At 24.9% G+C, this 18,966-nt stretch overlaps 1 protein-coding gene across 4 annotated transcripts in view; it reads right to left on the bottom strand.

The window, feature by feature from the left end:
* Positions 1–959: 959 nt before the first annotated feature.
* The window catches only part of LOC129957419 (enoyl-CoA hydratase EchA19-like), an 81,829-nt gene continuing 63,822 nt past the window's right edge, over positions 960–18,966 (bottom strand). For all 4 annotated transcript variants that reach the window (XM_056069729.1, XM_056069730.1, XM_056069728.1 and 1 more), the window contains 5 exons: positions 16,284–16,366; positions 13,309–13,453; positions 10,338–10,487; positions 7,615–7,788; positions 960–1,211 (listed from right to left, as the gene is read on the bottom strand). In XM_056069729.1, the coding sequence (XP_055925704.1) occupies positions 1,129–1,211; positions 7,615–7,788; positions 10,338–10,487; positions 13,309–13,453; positions 16,284–16,366 (635 nt within the window). In that variant the 3' untranslated portion in view covers positions 960–1,128. The remainder of the gene's footprint in view (positions 1,212–7,614; positions 7,789–10,337; positions 10,488–13,308; positions 13,454–16,283; positions 16,367–18,966) is intronic.

Below are 18,966 nucleotides of genomic sequence, written 5' to 3'. Positions count from 1 at the left end.
TACTCAGATAAAAGTCCTTATTGCTTACAACATCCTTTTAAAGATACAAAAGATTCCTTTTCCTAAAGCGGCATATGTCAAAGAAGTCTCTATCAAATTCTCATAGTAAAATCACCGAAGGGAAAAATTTGGGTCTGTTCTACTCATTGCTATAATGCAAATTAAAGTATTTCTTACCACTTATTCTTTGTGTGTAAATTATGCCTCCTGTGGTGAAATAAATCAAATCTTTTTAAATTTCAAAAGTTTTTTTTTATTTGGCCACACAACTTCTAAAATGTGTTTTTATATGTATATAAACAACATTGCACACAATATTCTATTCAAAATTTTTTTTATCAAGCATTGGCTCTGAACAGAATGTGCAACTAATATCCATGAAAGATTACACAATAGTAATGTAGAAAATGTTTACAATATTTTCACAAGCATTAAACATTTTCAAGGTATCTAAATTGGCTGAAAAATTCTTTGAACTTTGCATCATTTGCAGTTAAATAAAAACATAAAGGGATATTAACTCCTTAAACAGTGATTTAATTAAACTCTTAATTACATGATATATTTTTTTTATTTTCAAAAATATTAGAACATCCAGAACAACTGAGAAATTTAAGAGTTCCAAGTGATTTTTTATCTTTTACATTAATTGTTATTTTAATTTAAACACAAGTTTAAATATTAAAAATTCTACTATTTGCCTCAGAAGTATGACTCATCATTCTCATTATAAATGATTAAGTTTCAGATCAAATTTTGTAAGCAACACAATATTAAGGTGCTTCTAAAATTTATTACTGCATCAGATCAGCCTGAAGCCCTCACATCTGTTATAATAAGCTTTTAATCATTAATTGCCAGAAAAGTTTCCCTTTAATATAATTTTTAAAAAATGGTTTGCTATTGTTGCCTTTTTTTTTTTAAGAACCTTAAAAAAGATGTAAAATAAAGAAAATCTCTTATAGCTCAGAAACAATTTATTATTTATATAAAGTAATCTCATTTACAAATTATCATATCACAAATTTAAAAATTTTCATAATAAAAATGGGTATCTTTAATATTCTTCCAACAATATAAATTAGAAATCAATTATAATATTAATTTCAATAGGAACAATATACTAATTTACAATTTACTATCAGTTTCTTCTTGATTGTCTAAGTGAAATTTTCCATGCCTACCTACTCCTTGCATGAAAGATGCAGCACCTATAAGATAAATTATCATGTAAATATGTATTTAGAAGTTAAGGACATTTATAAAAAAAAGTATTTATACCAGTCAATGTATTATTTATATAATGAAGTAAATGTTAGTTACATAATGCATAGTGTTGGCAGCACTTTCTATTTTTTTACATACAAAATTAAATGCCAAATTTAGTTTAAAACCATATATGATAAGGAAAAGTGATGCTTTAGCAATTTCTTGTAAATGTTAAAAAAATTAACATTCAAGTTTTCTTATACTATTTACTTTGAGATTAAATTTAAATTAACAAAACTTTTAGAATTCCCTATCAGCACTGAAAGGTACATTTTCATTTTGTGAAAGACTAAATAAGTAAATAGATATACTAAAAATACAAAATGCACTCCTGTAATTGAATAATTTTCTTATATAACAACACCACTAGAATAACCAAAAGAACTAAATTTTTTCAATTCTTTTTTCTATTTAACAACTTCAAATTATATATATATCAAGAAAATATAAAATATCTATTCATGTAATTAATCTTCAGAAAAAAAAGTTGAAAAAATAACACATTAACATAAAAATAAGCTTTGTATAAATTAAAAGTATAACAACTTTAGTTTTTCTTATTTCTAAAAACATTCCAAAAATCATCCACAGATGGTAAATACAGGCTTAAACATCTTTTGAAGAAATATGTACGGTGTTCTCCAAAAATTTACATTCCTCATAATTTTAAGGAAATATTCAAATTTTTATTTTTTACCAAAATTTCTTTGTTAAAGCGATGATGAGTACTGTGCAGAGAGTTGATCAGGAAAGCAGAAAGAGAAAGTACATAGAACTCATATAATTTTAGTACGAAATCTGCTGATATAGTGCTTTGGTTCTGTAGAAAAATAATGTCTTCCACAACTAAAAGTTACAATGAAGTCAGAAGTTGAGTTATTAAGATATTATTTTTGAAACAAATTAATTAGAAATTATTACATATATATATACATAAATTGAAACTGTAAGCTAAAGAGTTTGGAGAAATACTAGTTTGAAAGAAAAAATATTTAACTACAGAAGCACAGTGTAAAATGAAATAAGCCCAATGATATTATACATCTCCAATTTTAAAGAAAAAATAATTTAATTAAAAAATTACAGTACAAAAAATAGTAAGCACAATCATAATTTTCATTTGTGATACCAAACCATTTTTTTTTGTTGGTATTAATGAAGAAGTATCAGTTACAGATATTACTTTCAAAAGGCACATATGGCATGAATTAATACTTATTGATTTTATGAGAAAACTTTTTTCATTTTATTTATGACTGCTTATATTACTTTTGCAAATGTTTGTCATTTAAAAAAAAAACAGATCATAAACGAAGACAGCTTTACTAAAATTTAATTTACATATTTACAAATTAGACAGAATATTATAAATATAACCTTTTGGAATGTAAAATAATTTCTTAATGAATTTGCATACATTTTTTCTGAATTATTTTGTGAAAGTAGAAGTAGCCGATGAGTTTATTAACATGCTAGAACAGCATGTACATTTTTATTCAAGTACATTTATATTGTAAACCTTATAAAGTTCAATTAGAATAGAATGCTATTCAGAAGCAATAACAAACAAAACAATTTTCTAGTTAAAAAGATAAATATATAACTATATAATAGTTTAATAATTATTTTTGTTTAATAATGAAGAAATTAAAAGAGAAATAATCATAATATATAAAATAATGAGACATTGAGGAAAATTGAATGAATAATAATAATTGGAAGAATGTGTCTTATAGTTTATTATATGCACTTTATTAACTTATTAAAAAGCTTATTAAAAGCTAACTTATTGCAAGCTGTCAATTAAAAACAATCAACATTACAAAACATTTCATAATTTACAGATGTTTGAAAAATTTAAATTTGTAAATTATTGAATTCTACTTCCATAAAACCAGATTTATATATATATATATATGTAATGATATTTTAAACTCTTAATTTCAATTTAATTAACTTCCAAGATTTTATCTTAATTTAGCCCATAGTAACTTCATTCTAAAATATTCCTTTATTTTGTGATCCAATTCCACTTTCTCTACTTAATTAATTCAAGAGAAGCTTCATAAAATTGCTTAGTCAGCTAAACGCCGATACTTTCACACGCTCGGCATGAAGGGGTAAAAATGTCCAGTAAGCACATTCTTTCTTAAAAGATCTTTGTGTTTCCCTTACATGTGATTGACATGTGTGAGAAATCCCTATTAGAATCTTATTAATATATTAATACTATGAAGAAATATTTTCCCTATCAAAATCTAAGGTTATATAAGGCGAGGGATAATTTATTTCGGCCCTTTTTCCCCACTTCGGATATTGTACTGCTCTGTGGCGGACGTCTTGTCCGTGTCTCTGCTTGTAAATAATTATGCTTTCCCGATGGATTAAAAAGAAATTTAAAAAGATAAAAAGTCTCTTCACTGCTGGTCATAACTGCATCATGCTTAACAACAAATAATATTACATATATATATATATATATATATAAACTTTGAAACATATAGTAAAAATTAAGAAATGCGTTTTAAGATTAAAAATAGGCAGGAAATTCTATTAATAAACTTTTTATATTTAGTTGCTTTATAAATCAACAAATTTTATGCATGATTTCAGAAAATATTTGGAGACAGAAACTTAAAATATTTAGTCAATTGAGAAATAAGTGTTATTAGCTTACTATATATAGCGTTAAAAAGAATATTTTTAAAAATTTTAAAACAATAATTAGTACAGAAAAATAAAAAGTATTAGGTTCTTCCCTTATTTTCTTATAGAAGACTATCTTTCAAATAGAGCTGATATTTTTCTCCAAGGCAATAGGTAAATTCTTATTCTAGTATTATACTGTAATGCTAAAATTACTAAGTCAAATATTTTGAATGTTTCTTATGAAATTTTAAAATTTAAAATTGTTATTAGGTTTAAAAACTTAAGAAGCATTTTGAAAAAATGAATGTTGGTATCATGTTTCCAAGAAGAAATTGCAAAACAAAAATTTATACTGCTACAATAAAAAGATGGAATTTCTTTTGGTGCATGTGATTGTATTTTTATGCAAAAATAAATGAATTAATAAATAATATGACCTACAAACAATTGATGAAAACATCTTTAACGATAAAAAGATATCTGTAAGCCATAGTTCTATTTCATTTTATGTAAAACTCCAATGTGACCAAACTAAAAGAAAATTTTCACAAATCATATTGATTGAAAGTGATTGTAACCCATAGAAGACACATTAATATTTACATGGTAAAATTAAATAATGACTGTAACCAATATCAACTGAAATAGATAGTATTTGAAAATCTGAAAATGCTGTTAGAATAGGTGAATGATGTGATAAGTGCTTTTATTTTACTATACACAGAAAGAACACTACTTCTTAATATATATTATATATATATATATATTTAGGAAATCAAAATATTCATTTTAAATAAAGCATTTTGTTTCACAAAATAGTGATAATTAAAAACAGAAGTGCTTAAAAAGTAAATTCTATTAAAACATTTTTATCATTTTTTAACAGATTTTAAATTTAATTTAATAAATAAATGTTTAAACATTCTTTTATAATTAAAAGTCTAGTCCATTTTAGATGGAAACTCTATTTGAACAATACAAGATTAGTTTTAAGTGCTAATTTAATATTCTTTTTTATTAAGGTTTCTTAAAACTGTGGGAGTTTACTCAACACAGAGCAAGAGTTACATAGTTATGAATTATTTTGAACTGAAATACTGATACAGCATGATTCTTTTAGATCTTCCAATATTAATAAGTAAATCCCAAAGTATTTGATTATTTTTATTAGCTGTCTTCACAAGCCTATTGTGGGTGATTTTTTAAAAAAAGTATAATCTGGTTTTAATGGTCCCTCTACAAAATATTTAGAAATTCAAACTCTGAAGTTGCACTAATTGGACAACTTGGACCATTTTAGAAATTTTACTCATGTTATATTATGCACATGCCAAATTCTTTCAATTTATTTCACTAGAATTTTAATTTTAATCAGAAATGGAAAATGATTCTTCTTTAACTAACTCAATAACTTACTTAATGAATTAAAAACATAATTGTAGAAAAAAAGCAGTAATGCCTAGAAGCACAAAAAGTATAACAAATTCTCATCAATAATTACAATTAGGTTAAGCTTTAAATACAATTACAACAACAGCAACAACAAAAAAATTATGCTCGTAATGGAGTCATATGCAATATGGAAAAAAAAAAAAAAAAAAAAAAATGCCAAATCATTATTTCTTGATTCAATAATAATGAAAAGTATCATTGTAAAGGATATACAAAAAGAGTTTTTAAAAGTTTATTAAAAGAGAAAATTTAGTAATTTAAGTACACTGGCATTTTCCACCTTTCAAAGTATATTTGTATCATATGGTGTAGCTTTAAATCTAATAATTTGCTATATAGAGTATATATGCATGCATTTTCCTTTATTATTAGTAGAAACAAATATCTAAAATTATTTTTATGTTTTATTAAATAATGCATCAACAACTTATTTTGTTTCCAAATGTCACCAATGGCCTTTTTTTTTTTAATTTTTTTTTTACTGTATAAAAAGATTGTGAGAGGGAAAAAGTTTAAAAATCTAAATCTAGATATATAGAGAAAAGAGTGCATAGAGTGCATACAGCAAAAGTTTTTCTTTCATTTGTCTTTTTCAGAGAAACACATTTGTTTATACCATATAATTTTATTATCAGTATATAAGATGTAATATGTTACATTTTATATAATTTTTTGAAAATTGTTTTACAAAATTTTTTCGCACAATCAACCTTCTCCTACAAAATATTAAATTTAATATTATTTTTCAAGCCATTATAAGAGGGAAAAATGCTTCTTATTAACAAGTTAAAATAAATTATTTCATTTTTTAAGTATTTTTTGAGATGCTTATTTAATCAGAATAATAAATGATTAATCTGCAAGAAAAACCTGATAATTACTTATTGTAATATTGTTCAAATGAAAAAAGACTGGATTACATGCTAAAAATTAATTTGTAGCAATTGAAACTACCATTTAAAATTTATTATACAATTTTTAAAAATTAATATGAAATATCTTTTAGCCAAAGTTATATAAAATTATTTTTTTCCCACAAAACCCCACCAAATGAGTAAGAATATGAAAATTAAAAAAATATCATTCTTCAAAGCTCTATATTAAAGAAATATTATGAAAAACTAAAATTATTAAATATTAAAAGATCGGTCTCAACTGAAGTACAGAAACTGAATACCCTAATTATTAAATATGTTCTAAAAATTATGAGATATTTTTTATTACATTATGATCAGACATTTTAACTGAAATAGAAATCCTATGTCTATGATTTTTTTTTTTTTTTTTTTGTACTAAAGGAATTTATCTGCCAAAAACACAAAGCAGATCAAAGGAAATCTTAGTAAAGAATACCTAATTCTACAGAAAACAAATATAAGAATTAAAACTTCCATTTGACAATGTATCATGAAATTGTATAAAATGAAAATCATATTTGGAGTAACTTCACTACAAACACAAAATACTACAGATATAATTACTTAATATAACTCATATAATCTATAACACATGTCTTAGGTCTGAAGCATTTGCTGTTGAAAGTATTTGCCCTTCCAATAAATAATATATATTTAATTTACCTATACATGCCTTTTAGAATAATGAAGTTGATTTGACATAAACTGTGTTTCAACTGAATTAATAACATACATTCAATAAGTGAAAATATCTAAGTATATATTGTTGATAATCAATATTAAGACAGTAGATGCAATAGAATTTGCTCACATTTAAACATATTTTATAAATTTCATTAAAAAATTTATAATTATTAAATTTTAAATTTATTTATTGTTGTGACTTAAGAATGGTTTGGACATGATAATTGCTCATTTCATATTAGGTGATTTAGATGTGTATCAAAAAATCTGTAGAAAGTTTGTTTTTTATAGCAACATATTTGCCATAATTGAAATATTGCAACTATTTCTAACAATACTTAAGACATAATTTTATCTATATACATATATTCAATTTCAATGCAAATATAAAACGGTTGCATTATGCAATCATTGTTTAAAGAAATTTATAAATAAAAATAAATTGGCAATAAAAAGTACATATAAGTTGAAGTTTCATGTATTAGAAACAAAACTATTAAGAATTTGATGTTCAAAATTGAAACTAAATGAATTTATGTTTGGGCCATAAGTTTGGAAGCCTACTTAAACAAATTATATATATATATATATATATATATATATATATATCTTTAATTGAGATATTGAAATGTAGAAAACTAACCTTTAATGGATTCAGAAGTTATTATTTTGCAAGCATTTTCAAATTCTAACTTAAGGGCTTCATCAAGGGAATGCATATCATATGTAGATCTATAGGCTGACAATCTGTCAGTCCGCAAGGATTCTTGAGGAAATTTGCAAAGACTATTAGCCAGATTTATAGCATTTCCAAGTCCTAAAAATTTTAAATGCAGTTAATTTACACATTTTAGACAATATAAAATAAATAAATACAAACAAAGCACAAAATGAATAATACTAAAAAGTTATAAATAAGTGAACATGAAACTAATTACAGTAAATTTCATATCACAATGAAACATATTTTTAGGGTATAGATTTTAATTATGAAGTAAATATATATATCCGTGTGCTAAATAATAATAATAAAAAAAATCTATTGAGAAATATGAGATAAATTGTGACAATTCCCCCCTCCCCCCCAAAAAAACGGAAAAGTAAATTAACAAATAAAGATCACCTTCCATAAAAGCAAATCTTAAACCAAAAGCTTCAGCAATTAAGTTTTTTTTTCAAACAAATGACTTGAAAAGCTTGAGGTTTTGAACATTTATGCCTTCATAAAAATTTTATATTAAGAATATTTTTTTAGAATTGTTGCTTATTTAATGACTTAAATAAAAGATAAGTCCTCTAGCTGAATTAAAATACGTTATTGTTCAAAGAAGGATAAGTATTTAGTTACATATATCTGTTAATATTTAAGGAGAATGTTACTCTCTGTGTTGCTAGCACACTACAAGATAAGCCATTTGATTTACAACTACCAAATTTAGCACAAATACTTTGGTGAGTCAAAATACACACATCAGAGCAATTTTTAAAAAAATTAATTCTTTAAAATTTAAATGAATTGTTGGTACTTTCCTTAATAACTCTTCAAACATATAATACATGATAACTCTTGCTTCTCTGCAATATTATTGTACAAAAAAAGTTTTAACATCATTTCAGAATCAAGATTTTTTTTCTTTCTTTCAGTGATACTAATTCAAATATGTTGCAATCTTCTCCTTCTGGATTTTAACAAATTATTGATTTTTTTTCCATAATTTTTCATGAATGAATTTCTTTATTTTCAAAGTTTTATCAAATATTTTATCACATCCTTTTCTTCCACTATTGAAAACTAAAGAAGGATCTTGTTTAATATCTGCACAGTTTATATGAGGAATCAAAAAGTGAAACTGCATTACAGTAAAGACAACATGCAATTTGAAACAGATGCCCAAGTGTTAAACTTTAAAATAACAATATAATGTCATTAAATTGGATTCCATTAAGAATGTACATGTACAAAATAGCAGAATAGTCAGATAATTAGACAGCATTAATATTTATAAAAAATTTGATGGATAAAAATACATTATTAAGTGAATCCTCAAGTGGTGCATAATCGATTTAAAAGAAATTAACATAATTAATATTTTTGATAAGTTAGCAGAAAGTCCCAAATTGACTAGTATATATATATATATATATACTAGTCAAATTGACTAGTATACTAGTATATATATATATATATTGACTAGTATATATATATATATATATATATGTATGTAATGATATTTTAAACTTAATTTAGCCCATAGTAACTTCATTCTAAAATATTCACTTATTTTGTGCTCCAATTCCACTTTCGGTTAAATTAATCCCTTTGTAAAAATAATGCGCCATGAGAACTACAACTACGTATTAAATGAAAGTGATACTTTTACCCTTCAAAAGGTGTCAAAGGTCACATGTGTATTGAATTGGCACCTGGCCAGAAATCCAATGTTATATAAGGCTAGTGATCATTTGTTTGGCCCTTTTTTTCCTTTTCTTACTTCTGTGTGTAACGCACTGCGTTTTCTTGTATATAATCATGCCTGCCACTTGAAATAGAATAAAACGTAATTAAAAATGCCAAGTCTCCTCACTGTTTCGAACCTGCATTCTACTTCAATCAAAATATGTTACATATATATATCCACTTTGAAGCAAATATGTCGTATAGTGTCAGTTTTATTCATTCTTGAAGGAAAGCAGAATGCTTAATTATTAGAGACCATTCAGAATTCTTTATCAAAACCATATTTAGTACTCGAACAACATGCACACAGTATACTAATACATAGATATGAAGACATTTGTTTCATATGCATAGTTTTCAAGCAATATTGAACCTTAATGTTTGGCTATTAAAGTTACAGAAATTAGACCTTAAGGAGAACTCATGCAACTCACATGTTAAAAGTTAAAATTTTAAGAATGTTTATTAACATACATACACTAGTTTAAAATGGTTGGAAAATTTTAAAGAATAGAATCTATAACTTTTTTTAGAGCCAAGTCATGATTCAACAATGAATCTCCATAATGAATTATTTTATAAAATTATGAATTAAATTTCTAAATAGAAAAAGGCTTTTTAATTCATCTCACATATTTTATTTTCTTATCACATATTGTTTAAAGTCTCAAAATAAATATTATATAAAGATTGTAAAATAGTTGAAATAATTATAATAGTTCTATAAAAATATAACTATTTTAAACTGCACACAAACTTACAGATATCTAATACCAACTCAATGAAACACCATTTTTGACTTACAACAAATCGTATCTGTATGCTAAAAAGTTGTTAGAATGACAAAATATAAGATTCTTAATAAATTAATTTACAAGTACCTTGAGTACTAAATATATTTGTCTTACCTGTTCCACAGGCAGTGATTCTTGAAGCTATACCCATTTCTAAGGCTTCTTTGGCATGTACAGGACGACCAGTAAGTATCAAATCCAGAGCACGTGATAAACCAATCAGTTGTGGAAGTCTTGCTGTAGAACCATTAAGAAGAGGGAGTCCTGAAATGATAAATTAAGAAAATATATTACTACAAAACCAAATGTGTTTACCAAATTTCTAATTATTATACAGGGTTCTAATTTATTGATAACATTATCAAATAAGACATTTGACATTAATAGTCTTGATTAAATGAATTAATTCAATTTGTCGCAGTGGTATGATTAAATAGGCTTAAAATGTAGCAGCAACAGAAAAACAAAGAGAATTCATCCATGAAAAGTCCAATTACAAATAAACAGATTAATATTCAAAACAAAAGTGAAAAATAAATACATTTTTGGATCCAATGATAAACACAAATATTGACTGGTATAAGAAAAAAAATGTGAGAACATATAAAAATAATCTATATACATATGCTTTTATGATTCAACTAATTGTTAGTAATATTTTAATTTGCCAAGATTGAATGGAAGTGAAATTTTTAAGCATCTTATGGTTTTGTTCTGGGGCATTTTAATTAATGAGTTAATATGGCTGTAACAATGAGGTGCCGTTGATCCAAAAACACTTAAAAATGTACTATATTGATTTATTACAATTTTGGGACAAAAACATTTAATTATAGTTTTAAATTTGTTGAAAGTAAAAATACTATTAATGTTTATAATAGACAGTATTTATTTCACAATTTTACAAAAACATGCATATTAATTAAAAAATGATATAGAGACAAGTAAGGGAATATTAAACAGTGTAGTAATCAGTCATTTTCAACTATAAAAAGATAAAGAGTTATTAATTTAAATAATATAACTTTGATCATCATCAGGGCAACTTAAATATTTAAATTGTTTTATTCATAAAATGATATATTAAGAAATATAGATAAAACTGTTGATGAACTTGCCAAATAAATACCATAAAAACTTATGATTTACAATAAATATATTTATATTAATCAACTATATAATTGTAACGCATTGCATAAGGTGAAGAGAGATTATACGTATATATATGCATACACAATTTAAATATAAAATTTGAACATTTAAATATCTTTTTTACACTAAGAATAAAAATGCACATTCTTGCATCGATTAAATATTAAAATTACGTATTAAGTAGATAAGTGTATTTTTTTCATAAAATAAATACATAGAATTTAAAAAAAAAAAAAAGACACATTTGAAATGCAATTGTAAAAATTAACGTATATGATCAAGATGCATAGTTAGTACAATCCTATTCTAAAAAGGTGTTGATTTACAAAACTATAAAACAATAATAAAATATTAAAAAAAACTTTTTTAATGGATATGTACTTTTATAGGTCAAACTACTAGTGAAAATTCTAATGAAATGCAAAATTACTTTAACCCAGGGCACTTAAACCTGTTAAGACAACCCCAATTTTTATTACTGTATCAGGTCTAAAGTTTCTTAAGAACTACATCTGAGCATAAAACACAAATACTAATCAATTTTCATAAACAATGGAAAGTTCAAGCACTGATAAATGAAGTTTACTTCAGATGCAAGCTGTGTAGTAAAAGGAATTATCATTCTTATACTGAATGTAATTAAGTAAATGTTGAGGTTAGGCTTATAGAATTATATAAATAATTTTCAACACTCCTGTAACAATAAAAAAATATTTTTTTTAAATATTAATCAAATTAAATATCTTTTGCAATGCAATTTAAAATGTTAAAAGGGGGGAAAAAAATGTTTCTAAATTTTACTTAAATCAACAGTTTATTATTTTTTTTAAAATTTTTTTTTGTAAAAATCTAGTTAAGTTAATAAAGACCAATTTGAAATTTCTATCAGTAATTAAAAATAAATTTGTCTTTTTTTATGAATAAATCCTACATAAAATTAAAGTATAAATGAAAAAGTCTAAAAAAATCAGATCCAATAGAAGTACCTAAGAAATGTTATTAATTGAAGAAAATCTCAGTTACACTGCTACTAATTCTTCCTCACTATTTTAAACATAATAGATATAATTGTCTACAGCAATATTTAGAAATTTTTATTTTATTTTCCAACAAAAAGAATATAAAAAATTTTACAATATAAAAGTCTTTCAGATGCTTTATGTTAGTGATCTTAAAGGTCCCTAAACCGAAAAGTTTCACAAGGAAATATTGCCATCAGCACTCACTATTAACCATGATTGAAATAATAACAATATGTTCCATTTATCAATGAAATCCATTTTCTGGATACTATATTTGAGAAAATGTGAAGAGGAGATCCATAAACGTCAATTTGAAAGACCATACCATGAAAATGTTTTAGGCCTGATTTATGTATCCTTATTTTATTTTAAGATTTGGATTTTAATTACACAGCAGCAATAATGGACATACATAAATTTTATTTAATATGCTTGAATGCATAAGAATATAAATGCATTTATTAAAAAGGAATAATGTAAAATATTAAAAAAAATTATTAAAATTTGTACAGGAATAAGATGGTAACACTGGAAAAGCTTATTCAAAAATAAATAAATAAAATAATATGACATGAAAAATGATTTTTGTACAAGACATTCAGCAATAATTGAAGGAAAACAAACTAATTAGTCCTTAGTTAAAAAAAATTAATACAATTTTTAAAGTGTTTCATAGCTAACTAAAAAGTAATTATGATCAAAATTTAATAGGTTTAAATCCAATATGCCATATGGAGCATTTTTTAATCATGCAGGTCACAGTTTATAGATATTAACGAAACTATAACCATTATTATATAAAAAAATATCATTGGAAAAACATTTATTATACATTTATTTTACAATTATAGGTGGTAAATAAGAAGACACTCACAAAAAAACACTGATATCTTAAAGGAGTAAAAACTAACCAAACCTCCTGTTAAAAAATCCCATCACAGCTGTTTCTTCAACAACTCGTAAGTCACACCAGAGAGCCATTTCAAACCCTCCAGCAACAGCATATCCACTGATGGAAGCAACAACAGGCTTTTTTAATAGTCGTCTTAAAGGACCCTAGGCAAAGAAAGTTTTCCATGAAACTACAATAGAAATTATATAGGTTTTGGTCCAATAGGTAATTTTTAAATCACCAGAAATAAGATATATATACAAAAAATGCAGTAAATAACATGAAAAATTATATTTTATGTTGTTGAAGGCAACAAATGGACTTTTGAAAAAATTGCAGTGCCTAAATTCAGCTCTCCTTGTTCTATTAGTCATACCAAATAAAATAATTTTGAAAATTAACCACTGAAATAAAAATACTCCACTCTTCTATGATCAATACTGAGAGAATTATGAAATTTTGTGATTCACTATTTTAAGCTAAGCAGTGATCGCCTTGAACAAGTGTCACTCATTAATAGGTGAATCTGATTTGAGGTAGCATTTAAACTAGTAGGTCCAAAGCTTTATAATTTGATTAGTTTTTAAGATTTTAGTGTCAGAAACACATAAAGCAGGAAAACTGTAATAAAAGTTCATAATTTTTTCAACAGGCCAACAGTAAAATTTCTTTATCTAAATACCTCTAAATATTTTTTTTTTTCTTGCAATGTTTAAAAGAAAATTCTTTCAGAATATTTATGGTGTTCACGCGAATGTCGCTTAACGCCAAATTTGGCAATCTTAAAATTACGGCAGTGCCTTCCAGTCGAGTCTTTCAGGGGTTCATTAGACTGTTGACCCGCATTGGCTCCCCAGTCCCCGCAGAAGCTGTAGACAACTTCAGTTTGTAAGGCTTAATAAAGCCAACCGCAATGCAATACCGCAATCAGCCATGTATAATATGAACTACTCACCCCAAAAGGAGTGTATATAGTGTAAATAAAGAAGTTTAAGCAAAAGTACAGTCCACTGCTCACTTCGAATATGGTAATGGTGAAAAAAATGTAATTCTATAGTAAAAAGAATGATATTCATCAGGAATATCTTATATTTTTTAGTATTAAAAGTATGCAAAATTAATTCCATATATTCAAAATATAACTAAACTTAATATATAAGATTAAAATGATATTCTAAAATTATAACAAATAAATAAATAATAAAAAATATTATATTATTTATAGTAAAAATATTTACATTAAAAGAAATTAAATATTTTCCAAAACCTGTTAGTTCGCTCATAGTATTCAAAGTTTATAATAAACATTTGAAAACTAATTCTAGAAAAACAAGCAAGCAAAACAAGTGACATTCTGAAGGATTGTTTTAAATCATTGTATAGCAACTTAAATATATTTTTTTACTTTATATTTAATGTAATAAAAGTACTATTTTAAACTGTTAAGGACTTAATTATTCCTAACAGATAACTCAAGTTTTGTGGAATACACATTTAAAGGCCCTAAATTGCAATTTTTGATATTTAAGTATAATATTTAAACTGTGAAGAAAATATACAAAAAAGGTTCACATTTGGTTTTTAGTGGAGCATGAGCAACACATACTAAAAAAACTTGGAGGAGTATACATTTAAATAATAATCCTCCTGCTTTAATTTTTAAAGATTTTAATCCTCTGACCACTTATTCCACGAAAACAGTGAAACAATATTTCAAAAATTGGAAACACTGCCATAGATGCAAATTTTATTTATTCATATAAAAGGATATCACATGTTTTCATTTTCTAAGCATTATACAGGGGTGTTTGTGGGACCCCAAAAAATCCCCTGAAACTTTTACGGACTTACTACCGACATTTTGGAGTTTCGAGAAGGGGGGGGGGGAGAAATGAAAAATTACGATTATGAAGTATTGAATGCTCTAATTATAAAAGTTCAATGAATTACTTTTTTTGCAAAATTAATACCTTTGAACCCAGGTCACGTGATCGCACATCTGGTCGAACGAAGTCTCTCCCTTTTTTTTCTGCCGCGCCTACTTGCCGAAAAGAATCCAGAAGAGAATGTCCGAGAACCGGGGGAATGAGTCATAACTCGCAATAAGGAAAGAACAAAAAAGTTTTTCCCCCCTTTTCACGCATTATCACTGCCTTTGGAGAAAGAAAGGAAAAGTTTTCACCACACACACTGACCTTGCGTTTTCTGCTTTCAAAGCAAACAAAATTACCCAGATCAAAATAAATAATTCATTATTATTCCTACTTCCTTTTGAACGACGATCCCCGGAATTTCCGGGTATCGAAGTTCAAAATCCCCGGAATTCCAGGGTTTCCCCAGAGCACAAACACCCCTGATTATAATTAATATGGAAGATTTAAACTTCGATTTTGTGTTGTGATTAATTAAATATAATTAAATTTCAATGAAGGATCTTTGTATTATTTATTTCTCAAACTATTTCTTTTACTTGAATGATTTGTGTATCAAAAATAGTTTAAAAAAATACTCAGTAATTGAGCAGGAAAATATTCCTTATGATCTGCTTCATTTTAGTTAATCTTAGTCCTAAAGATAGTGTTAAAAAAAATGAATTTTACATTATGTTAACATTTATCAGCAAATGGGAAAAGCTTAAAAAATAATTGTTATTTTTGTAAAATGTTTAAAAAAAAATATGACTTTAAATTTTCAAATATGAATTTTAATTCTTAAATTTCCTTAAATTCAATAATTATTTATGATTAAAAAAACATATTTTGAAAAGATAGAGAGTTGCTAAATAGAGTAAAATTTTAAAATTTATTAAAAACAAACATATAAAAATTAATCAAAAATGTTAATGGATGTGTACAATTGATGGATGGATAATTTTATATTCATTTAATATAAATTAAACCATTAATGAAATAAATTTCAAATTCTGAAATTTCTTGTTTCTGATAATATATTTAGATTCAAATAATTTTTTGGGAAATAAAGAATCACACTCACAATTGGCCCTTGATTGCTAGTTATACCATAAAAATTGCCTTTTGCAACGTGCGACAAGTCATAACCAGAACAAAAATTGCCACCTAAGAAGAAAGATGAAATTTATTATTAATATTATTCAAATATAATTTAATTAAATTATATTTTTAAATCAATAAATAATTAAAATTTTTAAATCATTGTTATTTGTATATAGTATCATATGCAGATTATATACAAGTATTCCATCTGATATATTTTACATGGAAATAGTTCATAGCAATTACACATGCAAGCACTTTTTTGGACAACAGCAATAATTGACAATCACAACTGTTGGTATATATATTTTAATTTTTTTTAATGCTCCTCCGGTCAATAAAATATTGCAAGTGTACCAAGTATACAAATTAGTATGCAATAAAAATAGTTAATCTTGCATGCCATTTAACAATTTTTATGTTATCTATGTTTAAAGCATCTGCTGATGGTTAACTTTACAATATTAGAACTTTTTTAATAATTGTTTTTCTTAGATTAACAGCTTCCATAGTTACTATTTCAGTGCTCATAAATGCAGATATATTAAATAAAGATTTTTTAAAAAAAGATAGTATAAGGGATTAAAGGAAGCATATCTCAAAGTTAAAAAAATTATTAATGTAAGAATGCATTTGAATGACAGATGATGTAGACAAATAAATGTGGAATTTCCAAAAATGTTATTGGAATAAATGAGTCTTTTAAACAGATTATATATAAGAAAAACTATTCATCATATAATCGAAACATTTTCATGAATTCAAAATATCATCAGTATTGGATGATTCATTTTGTATTCTATTATCCTTAACTGCAATTCAAAATATTGAATGAAATACAATATGAATAAACATTTAATATGTTTTACAGTAACAATATTAATTATTAATATAATCAAACAAAATGTTTCTAAAAACAATATGTAAAAAGATAACATTTAAAATTCAAGTAACATTATTTGATGGAGTACAAAAAAATTTCAGAGTTACAAATGTACAGCCTTATTGAACTGTAAAATACTAAGCAAACATTTTTGATTGAAAATTAACTCTTATAATTTCAATCTTGAGATTTTGTGGCATTTTGTGAGCTGAATTTTTTTTTTTTTTTTTTTTTAAATATACTTAAAGCCTTTAAACTGACAAACAGATAAAAAAAATGTTCTTTTGTTAATTATGAAACAACTAGCTTCATATTATATATATATATATATATATATATATATATATATATATATATATATATATATATATATATATATATATATATATATATATATATATATATATATAATGAAAAGCAATGATTTTAAGTCAAGAATTACCTATATTTTTAAATCATATTTCTTCACACACACCCCTTCCATTTCTGCATTTACTGGCACAAATTGTTCACATTTTAATAACATCTATTAAAAGCACTTTTAAAATAAGCCACCAAGCTTTACAACTATTTTAGAAGAACAATTCAATGACGAGTTTAAAATGGACAAAACTGACTTCTGAAATTGTGTTAAAACCTGAATTAGATGCTTAACTACAAAATTGTAAGGAAATAGTGAAGCAAGCACACTCACAGACATGCAGAGTATTTTTTTTTTTTTTTTTTTTTTAAAGAGAGATAAAATGGGATTTAGTTCAAATATTAAACAGACACACTCATAAAGATAATTAATACATACAAGTCTTGTATTTTTATTTTTGTAACAATTATAAAATGTCTTATTAAGTACTATACTAGGAGCCAAGTTCCAAACTTGATGAGCCCCAAAGATAAAACTGCAAAGTTTTCAAGTAGTTTGAAAGGTAAACAATATGAGTGGTGTAAGAACTTATTTTAGAGGAGATAGGAATGTTTTCACCCTTCTTTCCATCCTTATAACAAATAATCATTTTGTTGAAATAAATAGTCATCAATGCATTTTCATCACAAATTCCACTCCTTTTGAAAGACCAATTAATTTTTTTTAAAACCAAAGGTTGAACTGGCTTTCCTTAGTATTGAATGAATCAACACAAATCCCATGTTATAGTCCATTAATGTTTCAAATGAATTTTTCTTGTGCCAGATCTTTACCTAGAATATAATCAGGCAAAACTATTATATTTATTACACAAACTTTAACTCATTTACAACCAAATTAATTGAAAGCTTCAATTTAGGTAAAATACTTTCAAATCATGTTTAAAAAAAGTATCAAGGTTAGGATTCCTATTAATTGAAACTAAATCCTGAAAAAGAATTTATTTTACCTTCATAAAGAGAACAAAAATCAGTTAAAAAAAATTTTTTTTAAAGATATGTATTAAAAGACTTATAAATATATTAGAATATCAAAAACATTAAGATTAATTTTGAATTACTTGTTCTATCCCAAAAAGAAATCAAAGGAAGAATCAAAATATCCTAAAATGTGACACTTTGATTTCAAAATCTGGCTACTAGGAAGTGAATGCCAGTTCAAAACTATAGGATTTTGCTTGACTTCCTAGAGAAGGCTAAAATGAAATGTGATCAGTCTTTGAATATTGGCTGCCCCATAAATAGAGCTCAGGATTTTAATTAATATGGGTATATATATTAGATCACTCAGAGTAAAAATAAATTTTCAAGATGGGATTTATTCACATAAAAAAATTCTTGGTGAGAATTATAGATACTT

The sequence above is a fragment of the Argiope bruennichi genome, chromosome 11, assembly GCF_947563725.1.
Source record: "Argiope bruennichi chromosome 11, qqArgBrue1.1, whole genome shotgun sequence".
NCBI classification, from domain to species: Eukaryota; Metazoa; Arthropoda; class Arachnida; order Araneae; family Araneidae; genus Argiope; species Argiope bruennichi.
The sequence above is the reverse complement of the archived record's forward strand: the minus strand, read 5'-3'. Positions and strand labels throughout refer to the sequence as shown.